The 21962-nt window shown below is 36.8% G+C and overlaps 1 protein-coding gene across 3 annotated transcripts in view; it reads left to right on the forward strand.

Annotated features, from left to right (window-relative positions):
* The window catches only part of TAOK1 (TAO kinase 1), a 151166-nt gene that overhangs the window by 119200 nt on the left and 10004 nt on the right, over window positions 1-21962 (forward strand). For all 3 annotated transcript variants that reach the window (XM_040641074.1, XM_040641073.1, XM_040641075.1), the window contains 6 exons: window positions 1195-1431; window positions 3389-3517; window positions 6105-6308; window positions 9154-9393; window positions 12947-13159; window positions 14419-14601. In XM_040641074.1, coding sequence (XP_040497008.1) covers window positions 1195-1431; window positions 3389-3517; window positions 6105-6308; window positions 9154-9393; window positions 12947-13159; window positions 14419-14601 — 1206 coding nt within the window. The remainder of the gene's footprint in view (window positions 1-1194; window positions 1432-3388; window positions 3518-6104; window positions 6309-9153; window positions 9394-12946; window positions 13160-14418; window positions 14602-21962) is intronic.

Consider the following 21962-nt stretch of genomic DNA (forward strand, 5'->3'; position numbering starts at 1 on the left):
CCTGTCCCCCACCCATGTCCCTCCCATCAAACCTCAGTTTGTTCTCTATTGTTAAGAGTCTCTTATGGTTTGTCTCCCTCTCTGTCTTTCTTTCTCTTCCCATATGTTCATCTGTTTTGTTTCCTAAATTCCATGTATGAGTGAAATCATATGGTATTTGTCTTTCTCTAACTTATTTTGCTTAGCATAATACACTCTAGCTTCATCCACATCGTTGCAAATGGCAAGATTTCATTCATTTTGATGGCTGAATAATATTCCTCTGCGCGCACGCGCGTGTGTGTGTGTGTGAGAGAGAGAGAGAGAGACATCTTCTTTACCAATTCATCAGTCGATGGACATTTGGGGTCTTTCCATAGTTAGGCTATTACATTTTTTTTCTTTATAGCCAGTGTCTTTTGTGTCCAAGAACTACTTGCTTACACAGTAGTCGATGTCTTCTTTTGCTTTATGATTCTAAGTTTTATGTTTAGGTCAAATGTTTCTTTTCAAATTAATTTTTGAATATACAGTGATATAGGAGTCAGGGTTTATTTATTTGTTACAGGGAGCTAGTTGTTTCAGCAGGATTTATTAAAATACACTTTCCTTGGGGCGCCTGGGTGGCTCAGTCATTTGGCATCTGCCTTCAGCTCAGGTCATGATCCCAGGGTCCTGGGATGAAGCCCTGAGTCAGGCTCCCTGCTCAGCAGGAAGCCTTCTTCTCCCTATTCCACTCCTCCTGGTTGTGTTCCCTCTCTCAGTGTCTCTCTCTGTGTCAAATAAATAAATAAAATATTTTTTTAAAAAAACAGCAACAACAAAAAACACTTTCCTTTTTGAATTAACCTGAATTTTTGGTAGAAAATCCAATTGACTGAGTATGTTTGGGTCTATTTCTAGATTTTATTCTGTTCCTTTGATCTGTCCTAATACCAATACCACATTGTTTTGATTGCTGAAGTGTCCATCTTCCAACTTTTTCTTCCCCCTCAAGATTGTTTTGGATATTCTTGGCCTTTACATTCCCATATAGATTTTAGAATCAACTTGTTTATTTCTTTAAAAGACCGGCTGGAAATTTAATTGAAAACTGCTAGCTGGAATCTCTTAAATTAATTGCCTGCTTAGTTAATGGCAGAGTGATCTAAAATGCCTTTGAAAGAAATGTTTTGCTTTATTTTGTTCTTTTCTGTCCATTGTTTGTATGTCTAGGTTACAAGGCAAATGCAAGAACATGAGCAGGACTCTGAGCTTAGAGAACAGATGTCTGGCTATAAGAGAATGAGGCGGCAACATCAAAAGCAATTGATGACTCTGGAAAATAAGCTAAAGGCTGAGATGGATGAACATCGCCTCAGATTAGACAAAGATCTTGAAACTCAGCGTAACAATTTTGCTGCAGAAATGGAGAAGCTTATCAAGAAACATCAGGCTGCTATGGAAAAAGAGGTGGCTGATTCAGTATTATTAATTTGTTCTAGCTTGTGATCGTCCCAGAATTAGCCAAGATAACATTTCGGTGTTAGAGTATCTCTTCCCCGGAACCAAGCAAATCGATTAGAGAGAGAGACATTTACATAACATGTATAATACCAGGTACTGAGTTTGGGAACCAATAGACATGGGATTATTGCCTGATACTTGATAGATGTGTAGTGTCACAGTGGGTAAGTCATTCATTCATCTGTTCTGGGCCTCAGGTACTCTGGTTATCTGAAGAGTTTGATAAATCACCTATTAGTAACATGGTTCAGGTCTCAAAAAATCATTCATGATTCCCTTTTCTGTGTATTTTTTGGAAACCGCCCTTAAATTTATAGCAGTATTTTTATATCAGAATAATTGAAGATAGAGAGAGAGAATGTTAAAGATTATAAATTAAGAGATTCAGATTAAGGTTTAGCCCATTTGTTTATTTACAAATAAGTCTCATTTTACTATATGATAAAAGCACATTTTTTAGGATTCTTGTTATGTGAAACTTTTTCTTGTAAAGATTTTTGATGTCCCATGGTTTCATCTTATTTTGATAGTCACGTTTGTCAAGTAAAATGTAAGCTTCACAATAAATTCACAGAATATCTTTAGATATGCCTGGCTAGTCCACATTAAGGCATTATTTATCTATAGCTAGCCTGTTCAACCTTCCTCCCCCTGAAAAAAAAGAACCACTCTATTACAATAGTAGAGAATTTAGCAAAATAATTTATGGTTTAAATAAACATTTGATTTTAAAATAATTTGGTGAGAGAATTATCCTGTTGGTCATTGGGTAGTGTTTTTAATAACTTAGGAAGAGGTAGATACTAATAGATTTAGGAAAGCAGTTCATGAAACGGGATGTAGAATATGATTACAAATTTGTTTAAGAAATAGATGTGCATGAGAGACTATGGACTATGAGAAACAAACTGAGGACTTCAGAGGGGAGGGGGTTGGGGGAATGGGATAGACCGGTGATGGGTAGTAAGGAGGGCACGTATTGCATGGTGCACTGGGTGTTATACACAACTAATGAATCATCAAGCCTTACATCGGAAACCGGGGATGTACTGTATGGTGACTAACATAATATAATAAAAAAATCATTAAAAAAAAAAAAAAAAAGAAATAGATGTGCATAGGAAAATTAGGAAGGTGATACACCAGCATGTTTATATTGGTTATCTCTGGGTGCTAAAATCATGTAATATTTTCCTTCTTTGTGTTTTTCTATACTTCCTTAATGTTCTGCAATGATTATGCATTGCATGTATCATCAGAAATAAGGGGTGCCTGGCTCTCAAGAGTCGGTGTAATATGCGACTCTTGATCTCCGGATTGTAAATTTGACCCCCATGTTGGGTATAGAGATTACTGAAAAATAAAATCTTTAAAAAAAAAAGTATGATACATATGTCTAATATTTAATATTTTCATATTATTTAATATATAAATAAAAGGTCAAGTTTTAAAGATAAATGTATTACATTATTTCATATACAAGTCAACTAAGATAAGAAGTCATGATTAAATTATATTTGTAGATAAATGTGTTTGTTTTTTTATGGGGGGAGTACATACTCTTGTTAAAGGAGGAAAAAAAGGTAAAAACATTCTGACTCTGTACAAGATCAACATTTTAAAGAAGAGTTCCATTTTATTGGTTCTCTGACATTGAAATAAAGATGCTGAATACTCCAGAAACAATATTGCACTATATGTTAACTGCCAGAAATTTAAATAAAAATAAAAAAGGATGCCGAGTAACAAGTATTAATAATTTGTTGAGTATTCTCATTTTGGTAATATTTATACTGATTTTTTGTGCATGGGGAAAAAGTGGTATCCTTGGTAGTGTGTATTCAGATGCTGCTTTGAATCTATCAACTTAACTAATTTGATCCATTTTTTAAATTTTCTATAGGCTAAAGTGATGGCCAATGAGGAGAAAAAATTTCAGCAACATATTCAGGCCCAACAAAAGAAAGAGCTGAATAGTTTTTTGGAGTCACAGAAAAGAGAATATAAACTTCGAAAAGAACAGCTTAAGGAGGTACTTATTTTATAAACATTTTCAGGGCAGTTATCTGCTTATTGATTGTATGTAATGTTGATCAATGCATAGAACCATGAAGAGAAGTTTTTCTTTTGTTGTTTGTCACCATGAAATGTCTATCAGTTTGAATGAAGACATTGATGACTGAGATCCTCAATAGAGGAGGCTGTAAAAAGAATTATCTCCTGAAAACATAAGTTATTTTATTTATAATAGCTTTCCTAAGCACTTACTTAAGTAACTGACTGATTAGAAATAAAAATATGTGATGGGGCGCCTGGGTGGCTCAGTCGTTAGGCGTCTGCCTTTGGCTCAGGGCGTGATCCTGGAGTCCTGGGATCGAGCCCCACATCAGGCTCCTCTGCTGGGAGCCCGCTTCTTCCTCTCCCACTCCCCTTGCTTGTGTTCCCTCTCTCACTGGCTGTCTCTCTCTGTGTCAAATAAATAAATAAAATCTTAAAAAAAAGAAAAGAAATAAAAATATGTGAGCTGTGGGGGAAAAAGCCACACATTGCTTTCTTTAAAAGTAAGCCATTTTGGGGCACCTAGGTGGTTCAGTCAGTTGAGCATCTGTCTTTGGCTCAGGTCGTGATCCCGGGGTCCTGGGATAGAGCTCTGGGTCTGACTCTCTTCTCAGCAGGGCACCTGCTTCTCCCTCTCCCTCTGCCTGCTTCTTCCCTTGCTTGTGTTCTCTCTCTCTTCCTCTGTCAGATAAATAAAATAAAATAAAATCTTTAAAAAAATAAATAGAAGCGAACCATTCTTGGGGTGTCTGGGTGGCTCAGTCGGTTGGGTATCTGACTCTTGCTTTCAGGTGGGGTGGTAATCTGGGGTCTTGAGATGGAACCCCGCCCCAGGCTCCATGCACAGCAGGGAGTCTGCTTGAGATTCTCTCCCTCTGCCCCTTCCTCCGTTCATGTGCACATTCTCTCTCTCTCTCTGTAGTAAATAAATCATTAAATAATCCTTTAGTTGTATAACGCATGTATGCATGCGTGTGTGTGTTCATTCAAAATAATGATTCTCAGTATAGAGGAAGGGACATGCTAGACTTTTGGTGGGGAAATTTCCTGGCAGAAGATTTTGAGAAAGATACCAGGCGATTCTCAAGAAACAAAATAAATGATCATACAGGAAGGGAGGGAAAAATAATATAAGATGAACAAAATCAGAGAGGGAGACAAACCATAAAAGACTCTTAATCATAGGAAACAAACTAAGGGTTAGAGTTGTGGAAGGGAGGTGGGTGGGGAATGGAGTAACTGAATGTTGGGGATTAAGGAGGTCATGTGGTATCATGAGCACTGGGTGTTATATGCAACTGATGAATCACTGAACTCCACTTCTGAAACTAATGATACACTATATGTTAACTAATTGAATTTAAATAAAATAAGTAAAAAAAAAAGATACAATGTGACCCTCTGTTTGCGCCTATATTATCCTTGTCTCTTCCTTTAGTGTATGTGCATTGCACCCTCATTTGAGAGCTACTAATTTATGTGCTTTTTATTTTTATGTGTTTTAATATCTTATGACTTAAGTTATAAAGACTTGGTCACTTTCTTTAATAACAGGGGAAGGACCGTAAGGTTAGTAGTCTCTGAAAAATCAACTCAGTAAAGATGGCTGATTTATATTCTCTGCAATATTTATGGCTTTTTAGGTTGAAAATACACTAGTATTGGGGTGCCTGGGTGGCTCAGCCGTTAAGCATCTGCCTTCGGCTCAGGTCATGATCCCAGGGTCCTGGGATCGAGCCCCACATTGGGCTCCCTGCTCTGCAGGAAACCTGCTTCTCCCTCTCCCATCTCCCCTGCTTGTGTTCCCTGTCTCGCTGTCTCTCTCTGTCAAATCAATAAATAAAATATTTTTTAAAAAATGAGAAAGAAAATATACTAGTATTAATTAACATCCTAGGGTTTGCCTCATTGAGTATATAATGAATGTTCTCATCTTGCCCAGTATAAATGCATTTTTCATGTAGGTAGTTTTTGAGATGATATTTAAAATGCTGTAGAAAAGCATTGGTTTTGTTCAGTGGTTATTAATGCTAAATATTAAATACCACTCATAAAAAAGGTCTCCATTCTCCCATGGTTTTGCTGATTTTCCATTTAATTTCCAAGTTTTTTATATTGAGTACATCCATAATCTTGCCAGAAGCTTGATATTTAAATTGTTAAAAACCAAGTGAGACATAACTGTATTTTAGCCCTAATTTTAATTTACATATGATTTTTACCTGAAAGCAATACCTTCTATCTCTATTGGGAAGGATTTAAAGAAAGATATGTTTTATTTCATTTACCAGTCATTCTGTGCTTTTGAATCATCATAAGTGTAGCTGTGCAAAGCCAAACGTTATGCATATTTTTTAATGTACTTCTCTCTTTTTTCACTGGTCACTTAAGAAAAAGGAAAACTATTACCTGCCTCCTTAATGTCATTGCCCTGCCTGAGCACTAGAGAGGGACAGAAGTTAAATACTTTCATTTAAATTTACCAGATACCAAATTTTACATTAACTGTATTCATGTAGTTAATTTTTATGGATTTTGAACTGAGTTTTTTATGTTACCAGGAACTGAATGAAAACCAGAGCACCCCAAAAAAAGAAAAGCAAGAGTGGCTTTCAAAGCAGAAGGAGAATATACAACATTTCCAAGCAGAGGAAGAGGCTAATCTTCTACGACGACAGAGGCAATACCTAGAGCTGGAATGCCGTCGCTTCAAGAGAAGAATGTTACTTGGACGCCATAACTTGGAGCAGGACCTTGTCAGGGAGGTGTGTTTGAAAGATGTGATATCAGAAATAAATCTGTCACATCTCAGCTGCAAGGCCTTTGTACTCATAATTCCCTGGCCTAAATCCTTCTTTCCCAGATATTTAATCCACAGGGCTTGCTTTCTCCCTTTAAATGTTCTTTTTTGCACTTCTTTCTCCTTTCTCTTACACATATACACTTTTGGGGGGAAGTCTCTCTCCCCAACTAGAATGGAAATTATATGAAGTCACAGGTTCTGTTCAGGTCTTTATATCCCTAGTGTCTGGCCCATAGTAAGCATACAGTATTAAATATTTAATAAATATTAAATCCATGAATTATGAAGAAAGTATTAATTTTTAAATGAGAAAATTAATTGGATGATTTATGCCTTTTGATCTGAAGTGAGTGCCATGAATTGTGTGTTACCGTTTAATACATTTTTATAATTACATAATTATTAACTGGGCAAATGTGGAAACTCTTATCACAATGAAAACAATTGTTTTTATCATCAGGGACACCTGTGAGCATAGATAAATTTATTTCCAAGGTGGCATAAAATAAGCTTCAAGTATAGCATAACTGTTAAAATTCAGTGATGAAAGTTAAAGAATTTCAAATTAAAACAGTTGAGGGACGCCTGGGTGGCACAGTTGGTTAAGCCCCCAATTCTGTTTTGGCTCAGGTCATGATCTCAGGGTCATGGGATTGAGCCCCACATCAGGCTGTACACCAGGCTCTCTGCTCAGCTGGGCTCAGAGTCTGCTTGAGATTCCCCACCACCACCACCACCCCTCCCACTGTTGCTGTTGCACATGCTCTGTCTCTCTCTCATTCTGTCTCTCTAAAATAAATAAATCTTAAAAAAAACAAAAAAAGTTGTATCAATTAGATAAGAATAATTAAAAAGGCTGTTAACATGGAGAGATGGGCAGTATTATTAAGTACGAAGTATAAACTGATACTGCCTTTTTGGAACATAATTCAGCAATAGCTTTCTTTTTTGTAAGATTTTATTAATTTATTTGAGAGAGAGAGAGAACGAGCACAGAGGGAGAGTGAAAGGCAGAAGCAGACTCCTTGCTGAGCAGAGAGCCTGATGTGGGGCTCGATCCCAAGACCCTGAGATCATGACTTGAGCTGAAGGCAGATGCTTAACTGACTGAGCCACTCAGGTGCCCCCCACAGCAATAGCTTTTTACTTATATTTTTACAGAGAGAGAGAGCGTGAGGGGTGGAGGGGCGGGGAGAGGTAGAGAGAAAATCTCAAGCAGGCTTCACACCCAACCTGGGGCTCGATCTCACGACCCTGAGATCATCACCTCAGCTGAAATCAGAAGTTGGATGCTTAGCTGAGCCACCCAGGTGCCCCAGCAATAGCTTTTCAAATTTAATATACACATATGTTCTTACCCACCAAATCCACTTCTGGAACTATATGTTAAATCATAACATGTGATGCATCATGCATGCATATTTACTTAAAATTTGTTTAAAGCAAAAGAATGGAAAAATTATGGAATCGTAAAGCAGAAGCTTCCTATTGAAACATTAAAAAAAAGATCTTTATGTACTGATCTATTTGGGATCTATGTCTATTATATTTTTAGTTGAAGAAAGCATTTTATATGCCTATAATGTATTTTGGTATTTAATTTAAAACTGTATGTTTTGTATAATAGATGTATCACAGTAAGCATGAGGGGAATTTTGGGAAGCATTTGCACCAGACTGTTCTTGAGCTCTGGAGAAAGGGTTTGCAGAGGCGGGGGGGCAAGTTTGACTTCCACAGTGTGTGTGTGTGTGTGTGTGTGTATTACACTTTTTTTTTAATTGTTTTTAAAGATTTTATTTATTTATTTGACAGAGCCAAGCAGGGAGAGCGGGAAAGGGAGGAGTGGGCTTCCCGCTGAGCAGGGAGCCCAACATGGGGCTCGATCCCAGGACCCTGAGATCATGACCTGAGCTGAAGGCAGATACTCAACTGACTGAGCCACCCAGGCGCCCAACACTTGTTCTTTTTGATCTGCAAAAAAAATTTATCGAGCGTGATGTGCTAGGTATTATTCTGAGACCTTTTCATTCATGATGAACGTATTTCATCCTCACATTGAATCTATGAAATAGCTATATTATCTCCATTTGAGAAGTGATGAAGCTGAAGCAAAGAGTTTAAATAACTAACCCAAGGATTTGCAGGTCATAAATAACAGAGCTAGGATTTAGAATACAGCCATCCAGGGGCACTTCGGTGGTGCAGTTAAGCGTCTGACTCTTGGTTTCAGCTCAGGTCGTGATTACCGGGACGTGAGATCAAGCCCGGAGTAGGGCTCTGTGCTTAGCACTGCTAGGGGCTCTCTCTCCTCCCTCTGTCCCTCCCCACTGCAGGCGTGTTCTCTCTCTCTCTCAAATAAATAAGTATTAAAAAAAAAAAAAGAATACAGGCAGCCTAGCTCTGTAGTTCATGTTCTTAGCCACACATTATACCGCGTATGCTCCTAATAGAATTGAACAGTATACTCCTAAAAAATTCAAAGGATGGCTTAGGAGTCCTCTTCAAATATAAAACTAGGAAACAATAAAGGAAGGAAAGAGGAAAGGACAGTAAACCTCTTGAGACAGATTTGATAACTTTTAAACTTATTGCATAAAGTAGTGTTAGTGAGTAGTAAATGAGCAGTGTAAGAAAATGTGTGCTAATTGTTCATTTACTACAGTAAATATTATTAAACTGCCATACTTACTATGTAGCCATTACTGAGTCAGGATTACATCTATTTCCTGGTTGTTCTGTTTCTTAGGATTTTTTTTCCTGGCATCATACAGCAGTATTATACCTTTGTCTTTTGTGTTACGGATTAGGAGTTAAATAAAAGGCAGACTCAGAAGGACTTAGAGCATGCCATGCTGCTGCGACAGCATGAATCCATGCAAGAACTGGAGTTCCGACACCTCAACACAATTCAGAAGATGCGCTGTGAGTTGATCAGATTGCAGCATCAAACTGAGCTGACAAACCAGCTGGAATATAACAAGCGAAGAGAACGAGAACTAAGGCGAAAGCACGTCATGGAGGTTCGACAACAGCCTAAGAGTCTAAAGGTACCTTTAACTTAAAGCTTCTTGATAAAACGGAAGAGACATAAAAGGCATTTGTGTAAACAGCAAAAGTCTAAGGTCTGGCATAAAGAAATTGAATAAACTTTTTTCTTTTCATTTTAAGAATGTTTGGATAGTTTTAATGTAGCTGTAGACTTTTTGCTTATGTATTTCTCAGCAGTGTACCAAAACTTTTAACTGTAGGACGTGCCATAAATAAGAATCAAAATTCTGATTTTTAATGTACCCAAATGTCCAATGTTGATATTATAGTCGGCATGTGAACATGCTAACCTGTTTTCTTCTCTCTGTTGCTCGAAGTAATGTAATTTTGGAATTGTGTCTACTCTAAATATTATTTGTTTCCAAAAAAGACACTAAGTTCTTAATCAGCACAGAAGCCAATGATAGAAAATGTCTTTTTACTCTCTCTCCCTTCATTGTCTATACTTATCTTAAGAGGAACAAGGGAATCATCACAGTGTTACTTCAGTCTGCTTGCTTGCTTTCTTTGCTTGGTAGTATGGGTAAGACCATGGCATAGCATAGGTAGTTGGGGTATATAAATATATTTTTAATTACCACATCAGAGTTGAGCAAGTTGTTATATAGCCCTCCCCCCCAAAATAAATAAAGACACGTGTTTGTGATATATAATACCAAAGGACTTGAAATTTTGTATTTACTTTGAATACAGGAATTCATTCACATAGTCTGAAATGTGAAGGATACCAAAGTGTATTGTAAAGATTTCCCTCTGTCCCCTTGTCTTTCCAGACGGCTGGTCTAGCCCAGAGTCAACCAGAGTTAACAAATCCAGGACATTTTCAAATTTTATAACTTGTAATAAATATTTGAAGGAATATAATCACATTAATCTTAATGAGCAAAAATAAAACCATCCACTGCATAGGCTGTCGTCTGTAGTAGTACCTCAATTAATTTGGATAGGTCTGCAAATTTTAAACTTTTATTTACGTCCAGTAAGGCCCATATCCCACAGTATTTCCTTTTTAAACTTTTCCCTACCCCTTTTTATTTGAGAATTTAAGTATAAAACTGTTCTTTGTCTTTAACTGTCCTGGAGTGAAGTTAAATTCGTTCACAGAGGTAATCTGTGCTGTATCTAATTGTAACTCTGATTCCCACATAACTCCATTCTAATAGACTGACTCGAATGAAATATAGAAGCAAAATTAAGATGGTTTATGCTTTCCTTGTGAACTGGGATAAAATTTCACTTTTTTGTGTCTTCAAAATAGCTAATTAACATCATTTACAGAGTAGCTTGTGTTGACTACCCATATAACCTTCCTTAGTCATTACTTAGAAAAATTGGAATTCATAATGATTTTTCAGATTTATTTTGTCTTTGTAATGAAGAGGGTATATACTCTTTTGGCTACGGAACAATTTTCCACCAAAAGATTTTTAAAACAATAGGTCTGTAAAATGATTGTTTTAAAGTCAGTAGCACCCAGAAGTAAACCAAACTGAAAGCTCTTTAGCTTTCTCTAGTCATACATAAATCTGATATGATTGCATTTCTCTGAGACTTAGAATTGGTGGTTGTTTGATATTTAAACCTTCCTTTCTGTTTCCTCTTGTTGGAGCCTTTTTAGTTTGAAAGCTTGTAAACACTAAATTTGATTTTTACAGATACTATATAAAAAGTGAGGAGAAAAATAATATTTCACAATCATAGTCAGACTTTGAATGACTTAGAATGCCTCCTTTGATGACCAGTGAGCTCAAGATTTTCCATGAAGGAGATTGTTTTGTTACTGTAGTAGGGAAGAAAATCATGGTGTTCCTCTTAGTTATGTATATCTATCTACTTGCTCCATTTGAACAAAACAGACTATATTTTAACACCAAGTTATCCCATTTTTATATGCCTAAGTCATAATAGTTATTTCTTCCAACTTCCTTCAAGACTTTGATAGGGAGTAGGGGGACTTTAGTTTGAGCACTTGGGGTTCCTGTAGAATGGGTTGAGTAAACACATATTGCCTACTCTGCTCTTTCTTCATCTGCCATACATATAATCGTGTTAAATGAGTATAAATGAGTAGAAACAACTGTAACTTTGTTCTTGTTTTCATTTGGGTTAACTATTAAGGGATATAATTTATTCTTGATTATAAATGTTAACTCTTCTTGTTGAAAAAAAATTGCAAGTTCTTTTTTCTCATTAAGCTAATGATATGGAATGATTACAGTTTTCTTGGTATCCTATTTTAAAAATAATAACTTTTAAAAGATTGAATGTTATACCGAGGCAGGAGAGAATGTCTAAATTTCATTGTTTCATTCCTAGCTAACTTGGAAGAATTTTGTTAACCAAGGACAGTATTTAAGTGTGGTGCTACTGAGCATAATTAGACCAAGAGTTTCTCGTTCTAGTTACATAATTCTTGACCCTTCACAAAATAAAGTATTATGACTATGACCTAGTGCCTCAGTTGGTGTGAAATATGGAAAAGGTCTATTTGATGTTGTAGTATTACAAGAGGTGGTGAATAACTAGTTCCTTGACAGGTGTTTTACTTTGGTAAGATGTGCATTTGTTGCATACTGAATCAACCAATCAATATCTGGCAGTATTTATATTAAGGTAAAATAATTTCAAGTATAGGTTTTGTCTTAGTGTAGTAAATGAATATATTCTCACAGGCTCACTCAATATACTTTATAGAATTATATCTCATCTTATTAAATTTTATTAAAACCTGAGTTCTTAGGAAAACCTGTGATTAACAAAAACCAAAGCTAAAACTCTTCTGTCTCTGAACTCATTTATTTTATCTCAGAAATATTTACGTAGCTCATGTCTCTTATCACTCCCAAGAAAGTTGTCCTCTCCCTTGCCCCATAACTTTTGTTTGACCTTTAAATGATGAGTTAACCTGACTGACTTTCAAGTTTTAGCTTATGGTATTAAAGAGTAAACCATTACTAAGTATGTTTCTATCTAGTCTATTCCCTTAAGGAAAAGATAATTACTTGTAAATAATATTAGTTACTAATACCCTGCTTTTGTGGGGTCTGTTACACAGTATGTAGTTAGAGTTGAAATTGTTTTTAAGAGAAATTGGAGCGAAGTGTCTCAGATAAGGAACAGAGTAAATACGCTTATTTTCTCCCTCAGAGATCTGATAAAATGTTGTCTGGCCAGTAAGATACTTTTATATCTACTGTTTAATGCATGAGAAGAAATTTAATTTTCTGTCATCAGTATACACGGTAGTCAAAGCTAATTTTTATATTTACTCAGGTCACCAAATTTACTAACAAAATAACAAGTACTGCTTGAAGTCCTGTGATAAATGAGGTTCTGGATATTTTAATGTTTTATATTAAAGCTTTTGTTATAAAAATGCATAGAATCCAGTGGTTTGACCCAAGAACCAATTCCAAAAGTACCTGTAGCCTTATGATCTGACCTTTTTGTTTTTCATCTCCCTTTCTCCTGTAGCCTTTATTTTAATGTAAGCCTAAAGTATACCAAATACCATATATTAAAACTTATATGCATCTATTTTTTTCTTCCCAGTCTAAAGAACTCCAAATAAAAAAGCAGTTTCAAGACACCTGCAAAATCCAAACCAGACAGTATAAAGCATTAAGAAATCACCTGTTGGAGACGACACCAAAGAGTGAGCACAAGGCTGTTCTGAAACGGCTCAAGGAGGAGCAGACCCGGAAGTTAGCCATCTTGGCTGAGCAGTATGACCACAGCATTAATGAAATGCTCTCCACACAAGCTGTGAGTTTGTTTTATTTAGGCAAAATAGATTTGATTAGTGCTCCTTTCCTTCCACGCAGCAATTAAAATACTAGTTAGAAATGATAGTTCTCCTGCAGCTTGGGAAATAGTAGTGATGGTCCATATTCTTCCTTCTCTGAGCATTGCTTGGAAGCATGCATGATGTATATAGAATTCTCATTGATATATTTAGACTTGAAGTTTTAAACAGGCTCTCTGCCAGTGCCTCTCAGGTGTTTAGCACATATCCCAATAGCATATCAAGATTGGAGTAGTAGCTCTGTTAGGTAGTGTGCAAAAAGTAGTACTGTATTTGGAATCCAAATGGTCACATTTGAGTACAAATATAAAAGTCTTTCTTTCTTTAAAGATTTATTTTCTTATTTTAGAGAGAGAGTGCGGGGTTTGGGGGGTGGGCAGAGAAAGGGGGAAAGCAGCAAACTCTCCGCTCGATCTCATGACCCTGAGATCATGACCAGAGCCAAAACCAAGAGTCGGACACAACCAACTGAGCCACCCAGGACCTCAAAATATTTTCTATATAAGTTTTGTAAACATTTTCTTAAAGGGCCAGATAGTAAATATTTTAGAGTTTGTAGGCCAGGAGGCAAAATTGAAGATACTATGTGGGTACTTATATAGCTATTTAAAATGTAACTATTTCCAATGTAAAAACCATTCTTGGGGCTTCTGGGTGGTACAGTTGGTTAATCTCCAACTCTTGGTTTCAGCTCAGATTGTGATCTTGGGGTTGGGAGATCGAGTTCCATGTTGGGCTCCGCACTCAATAAGGAGTCAGCTTGGGATTCTCTCTCCCTCTCCCTTTGCCCCTCCCACTCGTGCTCTCTCGCGCTCTCTTTCTAGTATAAATAAATAAATCTTTAAAGAACAAAACAAAACAAAACCCAGGCAGCTGCCCAGATTTGGCCAGTAGGCTGTTTGATCATCCTTATGCTATAGTTATTTCCATTGGAGAGAAAACATTCAAAGTCTTACTTATATCATCTGATCATATTCTTGATTTTTCTTAAGAAAAATGTGGTTATTTAGGCCTCCTCCAAAGAGCTCCTGATAGCTTTATCTTCCTAATGCCATTAATGGTTACTAGGCCTTCCTTTTTCAGAGATGTTTACTCCAAGGCATGAGAGAGAACAATTGTGCATCCTACAAAAGAGTACTCTGTCTTCTCTCATACCTCCTCTTTTCCATAGGTGAGGAATAGATAACTCACAGTAGGATATTTTCTTTTTCTTTTTCAGCTACGTTTGGATGAAGCACAGGAAGCAGAGTGCCAGGTTTTGAAGATGCAGCTGCAGCAGGAACTGGAGCTGTTGAATGCATATCAGAGCAAAATCAAGATGCAGGCCGAGGCACAACATGATCGGGAACTTCGAGAGCTTGAACAGAGGGTCTCCCTCCGCAGGGCACTCTTAGAACAAAAGGTATAAGTAATATGAGGAAGGTAATTGTGCTAGTGTTTGCTTTCAGCAGAAGCATTTTATAAATCTTTCTTCATATTGACAGGTGGCATTGAATTGAATTGTTTTCACAGTATCGTATCACCTTAATTCTGGTTTTGGTAGTGTTTTTCTTTAAAATTATTGATTCGGTAATGAACCTTACAATTATTGAGTACTAATCATCAAGGGAATATAATTAAGTAGTAATTGCTAGAGGAAGGAATATGAGGTTATGTGAAGACAGTTGAATTGGGAGAGAGTAGCTCTGGCTCTGTGTTCCTCACTTCTTTTATGCGCCTAGCTCTACCTAAGGAGATTGGAGAAAAACTTGGATAGTGAAGAAAAAGAATGTTAGTAGTTGTCTGGGAGAAGCAGGGACAAAGGATCAGGAATATCTACTTTACTTGTACATGTGGACCTGCAACTCTACAGACTGATGGAAGATAGAGGACAGAAAATTATTGCCACGCAGGTGAAAAATGAGGCTGAAAATGTTACTTCTAGATGTATCTTTATTTATTTCTTTTTTATTCTTTGTCAGATATATTAAGGAATAGAACTAGAATCCCCAAATTCATTTCATCCTTTACAGTAGTAAAGCTGTGTGTGTGAGAATGTGTGTGTTTTGGGGGAAAGGATGACGGGCAGATTTTTGAGAGATAAAGAGGAAAGCATTTGTTGTTAGAAAGTGTAGTTGAGGGGCGCCTGGGTGGCACAGCGGTTAAGCGCCTGCCTTCGGCTCAGGGCGTGATCCCGCCGTTGTGGGATCGAGCCCCACGTCAGGCTCCTCTGCTATGAGCCTGCTTCTTCCTCTCCCACTCCCCCTGCTTGTGTTCCCTCTCTCGCTGGCTGTCTCTATCTCTGTCAAATAAATAAATAAAATCTTTAAAAAAAAAAAAAGTGTAGTTGACCCTTGAACAACGTGGGGGTTAGGGGCTGCGACAACCTGTCCAGTTGAAAATTTGCATATAACTTTTCTTACACGTATAAAAGTGACTGGAAGCCTTACCGATAATATAAATAGTCGATTAACACATATTTTGTATGTTACGTGTATTATATACTGTATTCTTAAAGTAAGCTAGAGAAGTGAAAATATATTTACAGCACTATACTGTATTTATTAGAAAAAAATCCACATGTAAGGAGACCCATGTAGTTCAAACTCGTGTTGTTCAATGGTCGACTGTAGTAAAATATCAGTTGTATCCAGGATTCGAAGCTGTGTTTAAGAGTTCCTGAGCCATAAGTTCCCATCAGCTGGTATAGTCTTAGGTCCATTGTAAGTGAATACTTGCCTAATGGTCTTGCTTAATGAAAGTTGTTATTGTTTCTGGATAAAAATACAATGCCTTCTTATATTTAAAAAATAGTCTTAAAAAATCCACTTAACCAAGATGTTACTATTTCTCTGGGACAGCTGTCTTTATTACTAGCTTCTTTGAGAGGTACTTGGCTCTAAAAATTATCTTGGAATGAGAAAACACATACAAATTTTGAGAAAAATCTATAGTTTGTTAGATTTATAAATCTGATTCCAATTTGAACACTTAAAATTCATTCTGAAGTTCTGTCGCTTACACTTCGAAATTATCACTAAAGGGAAAACCTCTTTGGTATTTTAGAAATAGTGTCATGAAAGAAATATTGGTACTATTAAAATATGTTTGTATTTTTAGCTCCACCTAGTGGTTCAGAGTTAAACAGTGCTAATTAGTAACTTTGGTACAGTCTTACTTCAATACATGAACCAAAGTCTACACGTTCTACAAAGCCTGGTTTAAAACTGACAACCAGGGGAGCCTGGATGGCTCAGTCGTTAAGCGTCTGCCTTTGGCTCAGGGCGTGATCCGGGAGCTCTGGGATCGAGTCCCACATCAGGCTCCTCCGCTGGGAGCCTGCTTCTTCCTCTCCCACTCCCCCTGCTTGTGTTCCTCTCTCACTGGCTCTCTCTCTCTCTCTGTCAAATAAATAAATGAAATCTTTAAAAAAATAAATAAATAAAATAAAATTGACACCCATCGGTGAAGGGGCAGTAGTACTCTCATACACTGTAAATGCATTTTGAAAAGCAATTTGGATGTATATATTGAGTTTTGGAATTGCTAAGCATTTGAGACTTTGAGAATTTAGTCTAAGGAAAAGAAATCCAAAATATAGGGGAAATTATGCATATAAATGGTCATTATAACATATTTAAGATTTTATTTATTTATTTGAGAGACAGAAACAGTGACAGAGAACCTGAGTGTGGAGGAGCTGGAGAAGCAGGCTCCCCACTGAGCAGGGAGCCTGATGCGGGGCTCGATCCCAGGACCCTGGGGTCCTGTCCTGAGCCAAACCAACTGAGCCACCCAGACGCCCCCATAATAACATATTTTACAATGATTTGAAAGATCTAACCATCTAGGTTGCTGAAGAGGAGGTGGGCGGGTAGGTGGGTGGGGGGATGGGTTAAATGGGTGATAGGGATTAAGCGCACTTGTTGTGATGGGCACCAGGTGTTGTATATATAAGTGATGAATCACTAAATCCTACACCTAAAACTAATACTAATTACATACTAATGACAATTGTAGTGTAATACTACACTCTGTGGTAACTAACTGAAATTTAAATAAAAACTTGGGGGGCGGGGAAACACCTAATCATCTAAATAGAGATATAATTAAGTAATTGTGGCCAAGCCAGTGAAATCTTAGTCATTTAAATGATGGCTACAAACACAGTATTAATATGGGAAAATGCTTATGATGTGTTGAATGAAAAAAGACAAATTACAGTGAATTAAAAGGATGCTAGTAGTGGCTGTGTTAATACAGTGGATTTGGTCTGTGCATAGTTCTACCTTTTTAAATATTGCTTTGATAATAGAAAATGCTTGCGATTATTTAGTATTAAAAATAATAAAAGAACAACAGGATGATAAATCTTTAGTGCCGTGGGTTGCTGCTTGATTTTTAGGGCTAATGTTTACATTTCAAGTGAAGTGCAGGATTGTAAAGCAGTTTGGGTCAGTTGGCAACTACCAAATCCATGTACCCTCCCTGTAAGAACTTTGAAAAATTTTAACAGCTGTTTTTCTGCATTTTGTACTTACTGGTTGTACAGAAAAGAAACAGTCATCTGAAAATAAATAGAGGTGGAATCCGAGTGAACGTTAGTTGTTTATAGATGAATAATAATTCTGTTTGAGGATTGTTTTCAGCCACCAAATGAACCAAAAACTATTCCTTTAGGTTGAGACACCAACAAAGTAAGCCTCACTTGACTCACATGAGGTTGTAATAAGTACAACTTTTCTCATTTTTCATTTACGGTAAAATTTCAGCAAAATAACATCGATATACTAGAAATGTTAAATCCCATATGAATTTTATACATGCATGAAAAGTGTCAGTATCTCCAAAGTATAAATGGCTTTTTTGTTTGTTTTATTATTTCCTTTAATTTTCTCTCAGTATTTCACAGCATCAACAACATGGTTGGTACTTTTAAAATAAGAATTGACAGTTGGAACATTTTATAGGATTTGTTGAACTAAAAATATTCACACAAAAATACCACATTTGATTTCAAAGGAGATAGGTTGAAAGAGCCTCTCAAGGGGCGCCTGGGTGGCACAGCGGTTAAGCGTCTGCCTTCGGCTCAGGGCGTGATCCCGGTGTTGTGGGATCGAGCCCCACATCAGGCTCCTCCGCTATGAGCCTGCTTCTTCCTCTCCCACTCCCCCTGCTTGTGTTCCCCCTCTCGCTGGCTGTCTCTCTGTCAAATAAATAAATAAAATCTTTAAAAAAAAAAAAAAAGAAAGAGCCTCTCAAAAGTCTTAACTGTGGTAACTCTTATCTACCCAGTGAAGCCACCTTGCTTGCAAAAATAAGTAACATGTTTTAAAAGAAATGGGAATTAATGTAGCCTATCACAAATCTTAGTTTCATTTTTGTTATGAAAAATGTTCTGAGATTCTTAAATGACAAAACTAATCAGCAAACAAAATTGAAGCAGTGCTTACTAGATTAAAGGTTGATAAGCATTAATGTGTTTAGTATTTTTGTCATGAGTTTCCTTTAAGATAATATGCAAAACATTCACATCAGTTATATACTCAGCATAGTCCCATCGTTTATTAGATCTCTTGAATTAAAATAAATGCTTTTAGTAAATGGGTTTTTGGAAGTTTTACATTAAAAATAGTTCAAAGATAAATTTGAATTTCTTTGAATCCATAGAGATACGTAAATTCTGTATGAATTGGGTGTTTTATATGTAGCTATTAAAAGTGGAAAATTATTTTATAAATACACAGTCATTTTTCTTAAAACTTGACAAGTTTAGGGGCACTTGGCTGACTCAGTCATTAGAGCCTATAACTCTTGATCTCAGGGTTGTGAGTTTGAGCTCCACATTGGGTGTAGAGATTACTGAAAAAATAACAGCAACAACAAAAAAACTTGACAAGGTTAGGAAAACATAAATAGAAATTAAAATGTCTGTAGTCCCACCACTCAGAAATCACCACAGTTAACAATTTGTTGTCTTTCTCTCAGAAGCATTCATGTCTAATCTTCTCCTTCAGCCTTCATATGAAGTGCTCACTCCAGAACTTTGTAACGCTTTAGTATGTAGAACGTTCAATAATTTTCAAACGCTTCTTACTAGAATCCATTCTGGCCCAAAGACTTCTTATTTTATCATTTTCCCATGCCTTTGCACATGTTCCTTTGGCTGAAAATACCTTTTCCTCCCCTTTCTTTTCCTGGGAAACTTGTATTCTTCCTTCACGGTCCAGTCTCTACCACCTCCTCTGGGAATACTTTGCCCCCATCTTTCTCCCTTATAGAATGAATCACTCCATCCCTTTTTATTTCTGCTATACCTTGTAGATCTGTTATTATGCTTTATCACATTCTGTTGTGACTTTTTATTTGCATGTGTCTCCCATGCTAAACTTCATGTTTTTTAAAAAGGACACTCCTGAAAACCTGATGCATAAGAACTAAACATATTTGTTGAGTTAGATTTCTTCAGAAAACAATGAGTATTGGTTTAAATCCTCAAATACCTTGATAACTGATTTAATGCTCCTTTAAAAATTCTCTTTATTTCTTATTTTTAAAAACTTTTTATCATAGAAATTTTTTTCTTTTTTTTTTTTTTTAAAGGTTTTATTTATTTATTTGACAGAGAGCCAGCCAGCAAGAGAGGGAGCACAAGCAGGGGGAGTGGGAGAGGAAGAAGCAGGCTCCCAGCGGAGGAGCCTGATGTGGGGCTCGATCCCAGAGCTCCGGGATCACGCCCTGAGCCTAAGGCAGACACTTAACGACTGAGCCATCCAGGCGTCCCTATCATGGAAATTTTCAAACATACACAGAAGTAGGAGGAATTAGTACAATGAAATCCCCAAGTACTCACCACCCAGCTTCAACAGTTACCAATATTTTGCTAACGTTTTTCTTATCTGTCTCCCTGCTCCCCACACACAACTTTGTGGTGGAGACAGGAGGTGGGGAAGAAATTTCAGCATACCCTTATTTGACTCCAAAATGGAGATAAGGACTTTCTGACTTTAATATAACCATAATTCCATTGTGATATCTAACAAAATCAATAGTGAATTTTTAACATTATCTAATACTCAGTCTATGCTGAAGTTTCCCCTTTTATCTCAAAAATGTCTGAAGTTGGTTTATTTGGATTGGGGCCCAAAGTCCAGACATTGCATTTGGTTAATTATCTTTTAAGTCTTTTAGTTTATAACCACTCCCCCCCTTTTTTTATTGAGAATTGGATCATTTGCTCTGTAGGAATTCTCACATATGGATTTGGCTTATTTCATCCTCGTAGTGTCATTTAATGGATTCCTCTCTTCTTTACTCATATTTCCTGTAAACTGGTAATTAAGTCTAGAGGCATGATTATATTTAGATTAAGCTTTTTGTTTTCTTTCAAAAAATTTTGCAGGGAATTTTCGTAAGGGTTATAGTGTACTTTTGCATCACATCAAGGGATACATAATGTGTAACTGTCCCACTTTTAAGTGCTATTAATACTGATCAGTGGATTCGGGTTTTGTCAGTCTGATCATTCATAAAGTTCTCCAACTTTTTTTTCATTGTCTATTGACTTTATTATGTATTTTTTTAATATTTAAAAAATTTATATACAGTCAACTATATTTGTTTGTAGTACTTCCAGTTTTCCAGAACTGATTATGATGGCTACCCAACTATGAATTTGTAGCTACACAGAATCTCCTAACTTCAATGAAAACTTTTTTGTTTGTTTGTTTTTACTTAAGGTTTTGTTCAATCTGGAATGTGGTGTAAGATGGGGTTCCATTCCCATTTTCTTCTAGATGTTGGCCAAATGTGCTTGCACTATTTGTTTCTCCCATTAAAATAATTATTGCTTTTGTCTTGCATTAAAAGCCTACAAACTGGGGCTCCTGGCTGGCTCCGTCAGTTGAGTGTCTGCCTTCAGCTCAGGTCATGATCTCAGGGTCCTGGGATAGAGCCCTGTGTTGGGCTCCCTGCTCAGTGGGGAGTCTGCTTCTCCGTGTCCCTCTGCCCCCCCCCCCGGCTCATGCTCTCTCTGTCAAATAAATAAATAAATGCCTATAAACTGAGATCTCATTCTGTTTCTCTTTTACTAATTGTCTGTTTCACACCAGTACCATAGTTATTTTAAGATTGATTTATTTACTTTTTAGAGAGAGAGAGCACGAGCAGAAGGGACAGAGGGAGAGAGAGAATCCCAAGCAGACTGCACTGAGCGCAGAGCCCAGCGTGGGGCTGGATCTCACAACCCTGAGACCATGACCTAAGCCAAAATGAAAGAGTCAAATGCTCAACCGGTTGTGCCACCCAGGCACCCCTCATATTTATTTTATTAGAGTGACATTATGGGATGTCTGATAAGGCTAGTTTCCCCTTACTCATTTTCTTTTTCATTCAACTTTTTACCTAATAGATTTAGTAGCCATTGATCATAATTGCCTGGATTTATTCTTTCAATAGAGATTATATTACCTTTGCCTTTTTTTTTTTTTTAAGTAGACCGTGCACCCAGCATGGGGCTTGAACTCATGACCCTGAGATCAAGAGTCACATGCTCTACCAAGTGAGCCACCCAGGCGCCCCTGCCTTTGCTTTTAGAAACTTGACAGTCGGTACGGCACATGACCCTTAATCTCAGGGTCGTGAATTCAAGCCCCATGTTGGGCTTGGAACCCACTTTAAAAAAAAAAAAAAAAAAAAAAAAAAAATTAATTTTTTACCTGAAGAACCCTCTATAAAAAAAAAAAAAAAAAAAAAAAAAAGAACTTAATTTTTACCTGAAACTAA

Source organism: Ursus maritimus, unplaced genomic scaffold (assembly GCF_017311325.1).
Source record: "Ursus maritimus isolate PB19 unplaced genomic scaffold, ASM1731132v1 scaffold_24, whole genome shotgun sequence".
NCBI classification, from domain to species: domain Eukaryota; kingdom Metazoa; phylum Chordata; class Mammalia; order Carnivora; family Ursidae; genus Ursus; species Ursus maritimus.